Raw genomic sequence first — 15,209 nt, forward strand, 5'->3', positions numbered from 1 at the left:
TGTCAGGTATTTCTCGTTCATAGCAAGGTATTCAGCTGCGTACAAAGCCTCTGGTCTTATGACAGTGCAGTAACGTCCGAGTTTTGCGTTCAAGGATGTGGACCTTTTTGTTGTAAACGTCCTTGGTCAGCTTATTTCCATTTTATTCCTTTGATTCTATCCACTCGCCAGGATATTTAAACGTATCTGTCCGGTTGATTGCCCCTGGTTTACTTTCAGCTCTCTTGGTGTTGTCTTGACAGTTATGAATTGCGCTTTCTCCAAAGATATCGGGAGCCCTGTTTTTCCGTCTGCGTCTTGAGGTAATTAATTTGCTTTGTAGCCATGTCTAAAGAATCAGAAAAAATTGCTAGATCATCTGCAAACGCCAAGCAATCAATTGAAAGGTTCATGTTCTTTTAACCCAATTCACACCATTTTTGGAGCCCATCGTTGTTAATTTCTTTGCGCCACTCACGGATGACTTCTTCAAGGACGCAATTGAAGAGCATGGAAGAGAGCCCATCTCCCTGTCTAACTCCTGTCTTTATCTTGAAAGAGCCTAAAATTTCTCCTCTGAACTTTGTTACGGTCCGTTTGATGATTTCCCTGGTTTTGTTATCCAAGACAAATTCCTCTAGGACTTGAATAAGAGTGATTTTATCAAACGAATCATAGGCCTTCTTGAAGTCGACCGAGGACACCACATATTTTTTGTTCCTTAGATTCAGATATGAGAGGATAGATTTCAGATTCATAATTTCCTTGGCATATTCGCGCTATTTTCTAAACCCTGCTTGGTACTCCCCTAGTTGTGGAACCAGCTGTTGTTCTGCTCTAATATGCAGAGCATTTGAGAGAATATTTTAAGATACCAATAGGAGGGAAATGCCACGGTAATTGTTAACATCCGTTTTGTCCCCTTTCTTGTACAGTGGGTGAATCAAGGCGGAAGTCCAGTCATGTGAAAGTTTCTCATTTTTTCCAAATCTTGTTGATGATGTCAGTCAATTTATCAATCATTTTGTTACCAACATACTTCCATAATTCAGCAGTTATCGAGTCCTCACCTGGTGCCTTGTTATTCTTAAGGGACTGATTTTATTTCTTCTTTCGTTGGAGGGAATGAATCTCCTTGGATGTGTATGTTATCTTCAAATGAGAAAGTGGATACTGGAATTTAACAATTGAGAAGGGATTCAAAGTACTTCACTAGAATCTGTCAATTATCTTTGTCATTGTAAGCTAGTTCCCCATCCCAGTTTTTGAACTGTAAACTTGTTCGATTATACTTATTTAGATTGCGTTTAAAGGTTCTGTAAAAGTCCCGTGTGTTGCTCTTCTGGAAGTCTTGTTCAATCTTCCCGTTGAGAATAAATCTACTCACAATTCACCAATAATCCTTTTTGTCTTTAACCAAACAATGATGCCGAAGGTGGTAGTACTTTTGGTTGGTATGAAGGCCACAATTTATAAATGGTTGAGATGTTAGGGAGATGTTGTTATTCACAAATATTCGTCTGGAAATTTCTGTACAAATGCCGAAAGGCAGAAACTGTACTTTAATATGAAGTTATGTCGATGTACTACTCCTGGTAATAAGTTGGATTCGCTTAAAATTTATACACTAATAGTAGCAACATTTCTCATAAAATCTGTATCAAATGTTTGTTTCATAGCTTCGGGTGTTCTTGATGTTATATCAATATAATCTGCCTATGCTAAAATCCTGGCTGATTTACAGAAGATAGGGCCCCTCGTGTTAATGCCAGAATCTCGAATCACCATCCCTAATGCAGAACTGAACAGAATAATTTCCTTGTGGAACTCTAGTTGTTAAAGTTACAAAGCTTGACAAAATATTTTAACCTATAACTGTTCAATGTGTCGAAACTAATTCATGATTTTTAATTTTTTTAAAAATGCCTTTAAAAGGTTTAATTTTCTAAAGAAAAAATTAAATCAGGTATTAGTTTTGACAGACGTAACAACCTAACAGTTAGAGATTAACTAATACCAATATAAATGGTCCGTTATTGGACATTATACATTTTCCAGCTAACTCATTCCTGGTTGCCAGCGTTTCGCCCTCGTGTGCTAGGTTGGGCTCATCAGTTGGTACCTAGCACACACACCAAGACGCTGGCTAGTACATACCGTGGAGGCCACTGCGTAGGCTACTTGGAGCCACCGGCAGTGCCAATGCACTATGAGAGACTTTGTCTCTAAGTCAAAACGGAAAAGAAACGACTTCCACAAAACGAAAATATTTTGAATATTAATTTGAGACAGAGTATTTTACACAGTAGCATTTCCACATAGAGACAACATCTATCGTTACAATCATACGCCGATCGGAAGTCAAAAAGGAGATGATGTATATCGATATCAAATATCGATACTTTAGTACAAATGATAATGGTTTACGATATAGACAAACCTGAAGTTTGGAACTTCGTACGATATTTCTGAAATTGTAAATGTTGAAATAAGGCAACAGCAATCACACAACACATAGCAAATATCCGTAATTAAAAGGAAATTAACCACGTTTGCAAAAGTTTACCTTCAAGAAGTATACTTGACAACAAAAAATCGTCTTAATAAGTTTACAGTAAATTGTTACAAAAACAGTAAGCAAGAGAGTTAAGAACAGTGAACAGGATAGGCTTTCAGAGTTACAGGTATTTCGTGTTGTTGTTGTTGCTGTTGTTGTTGTTGTTGTTGTTGTTGTTTGGGTTATCAGTCAATAGACTGGTTTGATGCAGCTCTATCCTAAAATATTGATTGGAATCTGAAAGTGATGTTCTTTATCGCAATCCACTTTAGGAATCTTCAATGACATCTTGAAGAAACGGCGAAATTTTACTAATGAGAGTGGTAGAAATTCTATAAGTAAACGGATTCTCCTGTAACTGTACGTATCATACAACCTTTCTGTGGATTTGGCACATAATGCTCAGGTTGCATTAACACGGGGTCCGAAATTTCAATTTCTCAGTTTCAAACTCTAAAATACGACCGTAGTGAATTCCAATTCATTATTTACTGAAATTAAATTCAAGACAATGGCACGAAAAAAATGTATCTACAGTGTGATCGGAAATAACGTGATTGTAAGTGTTAAAATAAGGCAACAGCAATCACACAACACATAGAAAATATCCGTAATTAAAAGGAAATTAACCACGTTTGCAAACGTTTACCTTCAAGAAGTATACCTGACAACAAAAAATCGTCTTAATAAGTTAGAGGGTTGGTGTATGTATGTTGGGTCTTCAGCCCGAAGGCTGGTTTGATCCTCAACAGTTCCTCCATAAGCTGCCATAGGTCGCCTAGGCGGCACTGAAGAGGCGTACTAGGGAAATGAGGAGTGAGGTAGTTTCCCGTTGCTTTCCTCAGAAGGTTGGTCATACCGATAAATAATTTTAAAAATTCAATTCGATATCTGTGCCACTGTCACTTTATCAGCTGTTGAAGTTAGCCAATCAGATCGCTTCGCGGGAGAATTCGAGTGGGCTTTGCGAGGCGATGTTGGTAAATCTGCACGTGACTTAAGACCGGTTTTGAGGGCCATCCCGAGAAACCAGCCAGAGTCACTGTCGAGTATTTGCTACAGCATATTCTGTCAACTCAGAGCTCTGGGCTCAAATCCCTCCTCTGGCGAAGATGTTCTTTCGACTGGTGCTATTAAGCCGGTCATAAGCCACATGCTAATTTAGCAACACTGCCTCGCAAACCCCATTTGAATTCCCCCAGCGAAGCCATCTGATTGGCTAATTTCAGCAGCTAATAAAACGACAAATGCGCGAGATATCGAATTACTCTTTCCAAATTATTTATCAGGATGACCAACCGTCTAACGCTCATATACCTGTCTCACGCTGTTTCCGACCACCCTGTATATCTTACCTGAAATGACTGATATTGCAATAAATATCAGTGAACGAACGGCGGAGCCTTGTAGTCAGTAGGCAGTGCGCCATGAATGTTGAAACGTGTTCGGTATCATTCAATGGTGAACTCTGGTCTATATTCATTTAATTTAATTTAATTTAACACCATCAGGTGGTATTAAAGTTCCAGAAAATAATCTTATTGAAACACCTTGCGATCCGTCTCCGTAGTGTAACGGTTACCGCTATTAGCTGCCGTCCTCGGTGGTCTGGGTTCGTTTCCCGGTACTGCAACATATTTCAGAATGCCAGGAGGGCTGGTACATGAAACTCACCTCCATTGGGGGTGTGCCTTAAGAGATATGCACCACCTCGGGACGAGAACACGAATTTACCGTACCACATTCCCTGGCATTTATTTATAAAACCAATATGACGAATAAATTCCTGTAAGTACACTCCATATTTTGGTTACACCCTGTATAAGGAAAATAAATTTATTAACATTTTTCCTTACATCAATTCACAAAGTACCTCAATTACATGTTTGGTATAATAGCTGCAATGCAACTCTTTGACGTTGCACAAGCACTTTTTTCTTCAGCTGTTCGACCGACATTACGTGAGCTATCAATTTGGCCTTGCAGTAGCAATTCAATAGATAGAATAACGACGATTCAAATGAATACGAGCCAAGTCAATGCTTATAAGGAAAATACATGTCAGGGAGATAAACAGACTGGTATACACACAAAGTGGGCGTAACATAATCCGTGTTGAATTCAACATCGAGTTAACTCTACATACGTTAGTGCAAATTATAATAGTTTACAAGACAAACAAACCTGAAGTTTGGAACTACATGCGACATTTCTGGAATTATAAATGTTAAAATAAGACAACAGCAATCATACAACACATGACAACTATCCGTAATTAAAAGGAAATTAACAATGTTTGCAGAAGTTTACGGGGATTAGCACTGAGTTTTAAAACTTCTACATTTTTAAATCTGATTTCCAAGAAATTTATTTGTTGCATTTAGATACAAAATAAAAATTGTTATATCAATTGTTTATACTTAAGAAGTAGTCCCTTAAAAAGTCCCTTACGTAATATTTTTCATTTTATCAAGTTGAAATGCTGTTGACATTTACCTAATGTATGTATAAAGAGTCATGGATTTTAGTATCAGATGAATACTATTATGTCCAGAATTGATTAACATTTTGTTTCTAATTTCTTTTTAAAATCAATATCAATCCGACACTGAATATCAAAATTCACATAAAGATTTAAAGTATTTTAAAACCCATTACAAAATTCAATACCTGTACCTTTCAGAACAATATCACCAAGCTAGAATACGTTCTACCGGGCGAGTTGGCCGTGCGCGTAGAGGCGCGCGGCTGTGAGCTTGCATCCGGGAGATAGTAGGTTCGAATCCCACTATCGGCAGCCCTGAAGATGGTTTTCCGTGGTTTCCCATTTTCACACCAGGCAAATGCTGGGGCTGTACCTTAATTAAGGCCACGGCCGCTTCCTTCCAACTCCTAGGCCTTCCCTATCCCATCGTCGCCATAAGACCTATCTGTGTCGGTGCGACGTAAAGCCCCTAGCAAAAAAAAAGAATACGTTCTGATAATAATTGCATCGCAAGGAGCATTTTGTACAGAATAAAATATTGAAACATTGCAAAGCGAGTAAAAAACCAAAGAATATCTACTCATTTCAGAACTGCTCTGCACCGTATGTCGCCCCTTCACGCCTTATTATTCTTCCTTAGATATGTTCTGCCATTTCTGACGTCTTCTTCTCACACTCTCTTGATCAGGCTTCTATTTCTGCCCTGAGCCACAAGGTCATAAGATTGTGTGTTACTTCAGGGTCTGTCGTAGTCCTTTAAATATAGGGTCCATGCATAAATTCGCGCGGTATTCTTTTGGGTTGGTAACAATGCGGCATGAAGGGATCGCTTATCGTTATTCCTTGTTCTAACTGAGTTTGGGGTTTGTGTGTTGTGAAACACAGATTTTCTTGATTTTGAACGTATTATGTGTGTATATTTCAGACAATGGATGTCAAGATGAGAAAAGTGAGCATTTCCGACACATTTTACTCTTTGAGTTTAACCGAGGATCCAGTGCAGCAGGAGAACAATTTGTGAAGTGTACGGGAATAAAGAAATTGCTGAAAGAACAGCACTTAAATGGTTTTCACGCTTTCCAACAGGACGGTTTGACTTGGTTGATGATCCGCGTTCTGGAAGATATTCAGATTTTGACGAAAATCGCTTAAATGAGTTGCTTCATGAGAATCCTCGTCACACAACTCAGGAAGTGGCACAAGTTTTGAATGTGATCAGTCAACTATTGTACGCCATTTGCATTCGATTGGTAAGGTACGGAAATTGGCTATATGGGTACCACATGTGTAACTGACAGTAACAAAAATCAACGTGTAAACACCTGTTCGTCATTGCTTGCCCGGCACCGGTTGGCTTGTAATAGGCACGAAATATTCCTTTCGAACATTGTCACCGGTGACGAGAAATGGTGCCTGTATGTCAACATGAAGAAGAGGAAAGAGTGGCTCATCCCATCAAAAAAAAAAAAGCAACTTCTCGTAACAAGGATAGTGCCCATCCACAGAAAATCATGCTGTGTGTTTGGTGGAACAAAGATGGCATTCTTCGCTGTGAACTTCTTCAGAAAAACGTAACGATTACTTCTGCTGTGTATAGTGACCAGCTAAGACGGCTTGTCGTTGCTCTGTTGACAACAAAAGACAAAGACAACAACCCGTCTTATTGCTACATGATAACGCTCGTCCGCATACAGCGTAATTGACCAAAAGTGTGATTGCTGAACTTGGCTGGGAACCTCTTCCTCATCCTCCGTATTGCTCTGGCCTTGCCCCCTCAGATTTCCATCTTTTCCGCTCTTTCTAACCACATTCAGGGGCAAGTGTTTCCTGACGAAGCTTCTCTTGATCAATGGCTAACAAATTTCTTCCAGTCGAAACCAGAACAGTTCTACAGGCGAGGTATTCAACTACTACCTGAACGCTGGAGCGCGCGCGTGTGTGAGTGTGTGTGTGTGTGTGACAGGAAGGGATTTATTTTGAATAGTTTTGTGATGACCCGTGCAACAATATCCATACGTATTGTGATTTACCATCACGTTCCTTTCCAAATGAATGCGCCTGCGAGGTGCGGCAACCCAACATACTGCGGGGTATATACCTGAAGCACTCGGTGCATCAAATTACGACCACCTCGTGTAGAAATACATGCCTCCATCATTAGATACTTATCCTACATTGTAGCAAGTTTAGAAATCTAATGTTCAGAGTCACTTAGTATCTGGATGACTAGTTTGTGTTTGGTACAGCCTCCTGTATTCTCGCATCTGAAGTACAGTAGATATGAGATTTTTTGGCGTCTTCGTTACTGTACTGAGCCCGATGAAATGTCCTGTCTGTAAGGTTTCTAAAGTTTGCGACTCCCTCCAGCATTCTTATTATTCATTGATCCTGTTTACCGTCGACGGATGCACAGTAGGATTCAGCCTGCAAGTGGCCACGGCTTGACCGTGGAGAGGAGTGATCCCCACTGTCGGCTCTTCTGAGAATGGTTCCTCGTTGTTTTCCATTTTCCTTCACTAAGGCGAATGCGGAACAGTTCTTAGTATATCCCACGGCCGTCACCCCCCTCACCTTCACAAGACATGTCCTTCAGCAAATCTGCTTGACTTGAGAGAAGGCGTCACTTTCTAAGTAGCCCGTCCTACCCCTTGAGTTATGTTCGGTGTTGGTCTAAAAATGAACGTTGACAAAGAGGAACGAGAACGGAGAAAGGGCGTCTCATCTAGTGAAAACGAGCGAGAGTTAACACGTATTTGTTAGCAGTTGTTGTTCTTTGAAGAAAATGAGGGTGACAGTGATTTACATTATGAACGAAGTACAGACGAAGAGGAGGAAGATATAATTGAAGCTATTGTCAATATAATTGACGCAAGTTGTTTCATAAATCATAGCAAACCGTGTCATATCTTTCAAACATATAGCAGTACGGTATGGTCCAACATTACAAAACCTGCACCACTTTCTACTAAATGTCGCTGAAAAACAGCGTCTGTGTATGTTGATGGCTAGTGCACAACCCACGAAAATGTTCGTATATTACTGGCGGTTCTCCAATATAGAAATAATTAAAGTTGAACTGCGGTCATACGAGAAAATTGCAGTTTTCCGAAACCGAAATGCACATCACTGTGATACGCAGCTAAAATAAGCGTTGAGTGGTTATGCTTTACCGTATCGCAATGTTGCACGTTGGGTTGAGGCCTTCCAAATGTCGACGTGTATCAGTTCCTGCCTCTCGAGCAGTGGACGTCCGTTACAGGTGTCAGTGGTCATTATCGAGCAACTTTTAATGGAATACAGACGTCACACACACCCACACACTATCCACACAAAACATATCGTACCCACCCGGAGCTATTTAACCACGAAGGCAACGGCACAAATGGACGCAATTGACGAAGTCTGCTTGAGATCTATCGGGTGGTTACAATTAAACTTTCCATATTTAACCCACTCTGACAGGAAACTATTTATAGTACGTATGCCAAACTCGGTATAAATAATGTCCAGATTATGGGCTACAAGATTTGCATGGTTTATCAGGGGAATGCTCACACGTACGCTGATCTAAAGAGAAGCATATTAAGAGAGATAGCAGACATACCCATGAGCACAGCCGTCTAACATACTATCCTACACTTTCAGACTGTCCTGGACAGTGACGGACACCATTTCGAGCACACTTTGTAGTCTGATGGATGATACGAATATAACAAGCAGTCATATTTCATGATATGGCAAGACATTAAAAGTGCTTCATTAGAATCACTGAAGCACTACTTCTATTCCGCATGTCTTTGGTAGTGTTTTGATTAAATTTCATGATCATACAACCATTGATTTTCCATATAGAGAGTAATGAAGGAAAAAGTGTAATTATAACCATCAGATTCTTTTGAGTTAATTTTATGCATGATTACCATTTACGTCTCCCTCGATTGCGCCTGTCGATAACTCCTGTATGAGGACCCAGTTTGGTATTAATGTTGAGAAGCATATTCCAGGAGCCTTTAAAAACGTCTAGATATTTTCCATTGCTTAAGTTTTATTAGAAAATATATAAAATAATGTTCTCATGGATTATGAAATAACCCCTATTTCAAGAATAATAGTCATCGGATGAGGATGAAGGAAGTTCTAACACAACGTTCTCATATTACCTCGGCGAGGATGATGAGACCACGTGGAAAATTCATTGCTAACCAGACGCACCAGCAAGTACGATTTAATACAAAACACCTCTTGTCAGGAAAACTGTTTGATTTAACGCTACACAAAACTTTTTGCCCAAATCTGATGATTCAAATATGTAATAACTATGTCGAAAAATATACTCTTTAGAAGCCCGGTGGAATAGATAGAACTAAGTTTTTGTTCAGTTTGTTTTCCTATAATTTAATTGCATGGATTATTGTATATATTTTTAACATTTTGAACTTTATGGTTGTATTATTCAGTTAGTACAATTGTTATTATGTATTTTAGATATTGTAACTGGGTGAAGAGTCAATTACATTCGTTACTCAATACGTCTATACAAATAAATTCAAAAGAATCACGTGTCTGTAAAGTACATTTATCATCTCAGCAAACTTTCCATATAAATTCATTTCATACGCATACCGATGAGCTATTACATTATGACCAACTACCTAACACGATGTAGAACCACCAACTTCCCGCAAAACCATAACCACTCGGCGAGGTATAGATTCGACGAGGTGGTAGAAGGTATACTGGGGTATCTGATACCACAAGCGGAACAGCAGGTACCCCAACTGGCGTACATTGTCGGGCGGTGGTGATGTAGCACGAACCCGCTTTACTAAGTCGACCCACAAACGTTCAATGGGTTTCATATCGGGTTATTTGTGGACTGTAGTATTAAAGCAAATCCACTCTAATGTTCCCCAAACAAGCAAAGTAAAGCAAAGTCATCTCCGTACAGACATGGCGTGGAAGGTAACGGCTTCCACTCTGCGTGACCTTGGAATTGATGGAATGGAGTGGTTAGCTCTACGCTCGACCACCTTTGTTCCCAGGAATTAACTAGGTATTCATTTTTGGTGAAGGTTGAGTGAAGTGAACCTCAGGACCATATGCACCTTTTCTTGAACTTTCGATTTCCTGATGGGGAAACCCTGTTCCTCAAACAAGTCCTACACAATCCTGACATTGTGACATGTGGCTTTGTCCTGTGGAAGTGGCCGTCACCATCAGGGACTTCTGTCGACATGAATGGATGGAATTAGTTTCCAGTAACGTCCAAATGCCGGATAGTTGTTAGGAACTGGTGTACCAAACTAATGGGCCCCAGTGTGTCTCATGGAAACATCACCCAGATCATAACACATTATCCACCAGCCTGTGTCCGCCCGACCTTGCAAACACATGCTCGGTCGTCGACGTAATGAACCACGAATCTGAGTTCAATGGACCAGATGACCTAATTCCATACATCCACAGTCCAGTGGCGATAAATATATGTCCATTTCTTGCGCTGATTTCGGTGGAGTGCAGTCAGCATTTAGATTCGACTGTGTCGTCGACTCTACAGTCCAATTCGCAGCAGTGTTCGATTCACCCTGGTAAACATTGTCTATCGCGATCGTCCAACCGCATTACGGATGCTAATAGACAACACCCGACAGCAATTTCTCACCATACCTACGGATATGGTGTGCAGTGGTGTTCACAACATTGTCCCTCGACTGCCGGTATTGTTGATGAATGACAGCCGATATGTTGAGCATGACTTATAAAGAACATAGTCTTTGCTAAACCTCGACTGTTGGTCATTTTGTGTACTTTAATTTGGTATCAATAAACCCCACGGCATGCCAATCATGCATGTCAATTATTACTTCTCTACCTCCAATATTCCGTGAAGTATTGCCTCGTCAAATGTTAACAGACTTTTGGGTCATCCTGTATTTGACAAGTGAGTTAGGCGTTGAGCGTTTCAATCTGTAAAATCGTCTGGTCGAGTGAAATCTGTTACATCGACGTTTCACAATTCTGGTCAGACCACAGGCACCAGGCTACATTGTGTTGGTTGATTCTTTGCGTTTCACACGATACTCTGCGTTCTAAGCATAAGTTATCTTTGGGCTTCCAGTATTATTGTTCTGTGAATTTCAGTTCAATTTATAGACTTGTAAATAAATATTAGTTCAATTCTATTAAAAATGTTCTCATTGTGTTGCTAGACCTGCCCCTGGTGAGCTACTGGGCGAGCCACATCGTGTGCCTCCTCCTGTTGATGCTCCTCAACTGTTCCAACTCGGTCCTTGTCCGAGGAGTCTACATCGACGGTGAAGAGGAGGGCGGGAAGTGTGTTGTGTTCCCCATCTACTACCTGCGACTCTTCTTTCAGGTACGTACAACTTCCCCTCACGCCTCTCGATCACTTGTTGTTTTTGTTCTTCTTCTTCTTCTTCTTCTTTCTTGATTCGTTATGCCCAACTAAGGAGCACGTTTGAACTTATTAGCACTTGACTTGTTCTTCTTCTTATTCTTCTTCTTCTTCTCTTTCCCATATCTCTTCATCCTCTCGCTGTGTTACTTTTTTCCGTTCTTCAGTCCACCTGTATTTAGTCGGGTGGGCTTCACAGAAAACTGGCGTTTGGGAATTAAGTTTCTGAATTTTATTCTATCTTGAATTGTGTCTACATTAATGCCAAATTCATTTAGGTCTTCACTGATTTCTTGTAGCCAATTATATTGATTTTTTATTGATAACGCTAAGTATAAACATTTTCATTATGAGCCTGGTATTATCCCTTCTATAGAAGTGACCCCAAAATTGTAATCACCGTTTCTTGATTGTATCTGAGATTTTTCTGTAATTTGATTTCTTTTTCGTCCTAATTCCATTTTCGCATTTTGGTCCTAACATTATCCTGAGGATTCTCTTTCTTTTCTTTTTTTCGATCATCTTTATTCCAGATTTGCCACCAATTATAATAGTTCCAGATGCGTAAACCGCTTCTGTTTTAACTTCTGTGTTATAATGTCGTAATTCTGTGTATTTTGATACAGTTCTTTTATTGTATCTCTTCCAAGTAAGCTCGTATGCTCTTTGAAGTTTTGCAGTTCTTCAATTCTTTCTTTGTTAGCTTGCCAATTTAAGTCTGCTGGTTCAATAACTTCGCCTAGATACTTAAATTTGTCTACTTGAGCTATATTTATTTATTTATTTATTTATTTATTTATTTATTTATTTATTTATTTATTTATTTATTTATTTATTTATTTATTTATTTATTTATTTATTTATTGTGCACACTTTCGTGGTAATGATATTCAAGCAATTGTACAGATTTTAGGAAATCAAAGCACAATAAACCTTCGTTTACATTAGATTTTTACAGAGAATTTGAACCTATACATTTTTGAACAGTTCCAGTCGTGGCTATGATCACCGTCTTCTGTATTGTAGATGTTGGTGTTGACATCCAACTTCTTCAGTCCTTCCCCCAGAGTTTTAGGTATAGCAGCTGTACTCGAAAGTATGATTGGTATAATTATCACCTCTTCATAGTGCCATAGTCTTTGAAAATGTACTGCCAGAGGTGTATACTTGCTGATTTTCTCGATGTACTTTTCAAGGTGTTCGGGACATGTATGTCGATCAGAGTGGCACGCTTTATTCCTTTGTCTGTCTGTTAGGTCATCAGCCCAGAGGCTGGTTGGATCCTCAAATAGCACCACCAAAGGTTATGCGGTTATAAGGAACCCCCAAAACCAATGGCAGCACCAAAATGAGGCGTACTAGGCAAGATGAAGAGTGAGGTAGTTTGCCATTGCTTTCCTCACTGGGTCAGAAAGTACTATTGCAGCACGACTGACCCTATGAGCAGCACCTTTCATAACACTCAGATGCACTAGTCATGCTCTGAACGTCATTACTCAGCACCACTCATACCCCAGCAACTTCCATATTGTCACAGCCATGGATGTTGACTGGGACTTCGGTGGAAGCTACACTTTACTTTGGCCTGTGCCAAGAGATGGATGCAAAAGTACTGTATCTGTCAAGAAATGACAGCAGGCCCTTTATTCCCTTATCTAACACTATTATTATTCCATGAATAAAATTGTTCCTTTCACGTTTCCGAAGGAAAGTTCCTTTGCTTCGCCAGTTATATATATTAATACATGGATGTTGGAATATCGGGTCATTACAATTTACACTAAAATATAAACTTACTATTCATTTCCAGACACGACGACTTCAAAAGCTGGAGAAGATACACGAAGAACAGCAAAAGCAGCAGCAACAACAGACGAAGAAACGTGGGGCATCCATTAGCTCGGCGGATGCGGTACCTCCCCCTGGGACAAATCATCTGGTGCTAGCGCCCCTGATGGATGCACCTGAAACAGTCGTATAGTCCCCACTCGTAAGAAGAACCATCGACTAAAGCTTCTAGGACGAGTTCCCTTCGTCATTCCACAAAATAGCTCCAGACAAAAAAGTGCGTGCCAAAGAAGTCAAGAATTCTGTGGAGTATTGTTGATAGTGTGCATCGAGAAAAGTTGTTAATGGGGAATAATGATAACATTAATAAGGTTCTATGGACTTGCCAGCGTTCTAGGACGTGTTTAAACGAAAGCCATTGTATAGAGCAACTGAACCAAGTATTCCAGGATTGGAAGGTTTTCGAATAAGAAGTAAAATAGCCAAATTAATTCTCCGTCGAGGAGACAACTCAGATATGTCTGGTCCTCACTTACAGTATTTCATTGTCAGATCAGGTTCTGAAAACTGTATTACGAAAATAGTTCCCTCGGCTGTTGGTCGCTCGATGATCGCTTTGTTTAGTGTGCGTGTATAAATCTTAACTTTACTCGGGAACTGTTACGATGTTACGAACCAAATTCTTTAACGCAGATGTCGATAGTTGAACATTACTTTTTCATCTACGTTAAGGATTCATCATTTAAGGCTGGGTGCAAACGGAGCCACTAGTAATAAAATAATAATGTTATTTGCTTTACGTGCCACTAAGTACTTTCACGGTTTCAGGAGATGCGAGGTGCCCGAATGTTGTTCAGCAGGAGTTCTTTTACGTGCCGGTAAATCTACCGACACGAGGCTGTCGTATTTGAGCACTTTCAAATACCACCGGACTGAGCCAGGAACGAACCTGCCGACTTGAGGTCAGAAGGCAAGTGCCTCAACCGTCTGAGCCACTCAGCCCGACGAGCCAATAGTAACCACTACGATGTCTAAATATGTATTCCAGTGGTCCACAATATGCAGACATTTCATCCAGCCGTGCTCTGGCATCAAACATTAGTCGCACTGCTAACATTATGATAACCGGGCGATTTGAGCTTGCATCCGGGAGATAGTAGGTTCGAATCCCACTGTCGGCAGCCCTGAAGATGGTTTTCCGTGGTTTCCCATTTTCACACTAGGCAAATGCTGGGACTGTACCTTAATTAAAGCCACGGCTGCTTCCTTCGAACTCCGAGGCCTTTCCTATCTTATCGTCGCCATAAAACCTACCTGTGTCGGTGCGACGTAAGGCAACTAGCAAAAAAAAATTATGATAGACCCCAACGCCGACATAAACGACGACGAATACAGGGCCGTTTTGGGATACATCCAATATTGGGCACTCACAGGCACACGCATATTTAGCTACGTTTTTCTAGGAGCTAGAGAAGCATGAAGATTCATATTTCCGAATGCGTTTGGCAACATTCAAAGAATTGCTGTCCTGCAACGCGCAGAATAACGAACTGACGATCCTGCTGCCTGTGTTGGGGTGGTGAAATGGGCGTGGTGGAAACAAGTTGTTGATAAATGGTGGTCAAACTCAGCTACAAAGAACAGAACACGGTCAGTACGGAGGCGAGTAACCCAAACAGGCCACTACGAACGCCGTGTCTGTATTCATTGATAGCACTCCAAAAGCACCAGCCTAAGTAGATTAAATTGACATTTTAGAGGCTACCAAAGTTTCCGTTCCTTCAGTTCTTTCAAAACTTTTCAAAAAAGTACAAATCTGAAAATGTTATCACACATTCAATGATTTAAAAAATCTAGTACCTCGTCAAAGGGAGCGGATCTACGGCATCCCCTTGTTCTGCGTGCAAGACACTTTATTGACAAGGGCCACGAAGGGCGTGAAAACGAAAGACTCCCCCTAGGCCTCAAATGAACTAATACCTTCG

General features: G+C 40.3%; 1 protein-coding gene across 1 annotated transcript in view; it reads left to right on the plus strand.

The window, feature by feature from the left end:
• The window catches only part of fusl (fuseless), a 526,426-nt gene extending 512,071 nt beyond the window's left edge, over positions 1-14,355 (plus strand). Inside the window, exons 5-6 of the mRNA XM_067154029.2 lie at positions 11,231-11,397; positions 13,247-14,355. Coding sequence (XP_067010130.2) covers positions 11,231-11,397; positions 13,247-13,417 — 338 coding nt within the window. The 3' untranslated portion in view covers positions 13,418-14,355. The remainder of the gene's footprint in view (positions 1-11,230; positions 11,398-13,246) is intronic.
• The last annotated feature ends 854 nt before the right edge of the window (positions 14,356-15,209 follow it).

The sequence above is a fragment of the Anabrus simplex genome, chromosome 9 (genome assembly GCF_040414725.1).
Source record: "Anabrus simplex isolate iqAnaSimp1 chromosome 9, ASM4041472v1, whole genome shotgun sequence".
NCBI classification, from domain to species: domain Eukaryota; kingdom Metazoa; phylum Arthropoda; class Insecta; order Orthoptera; family Tettigoniidae; genus Anabrus; species Anabrus simplex.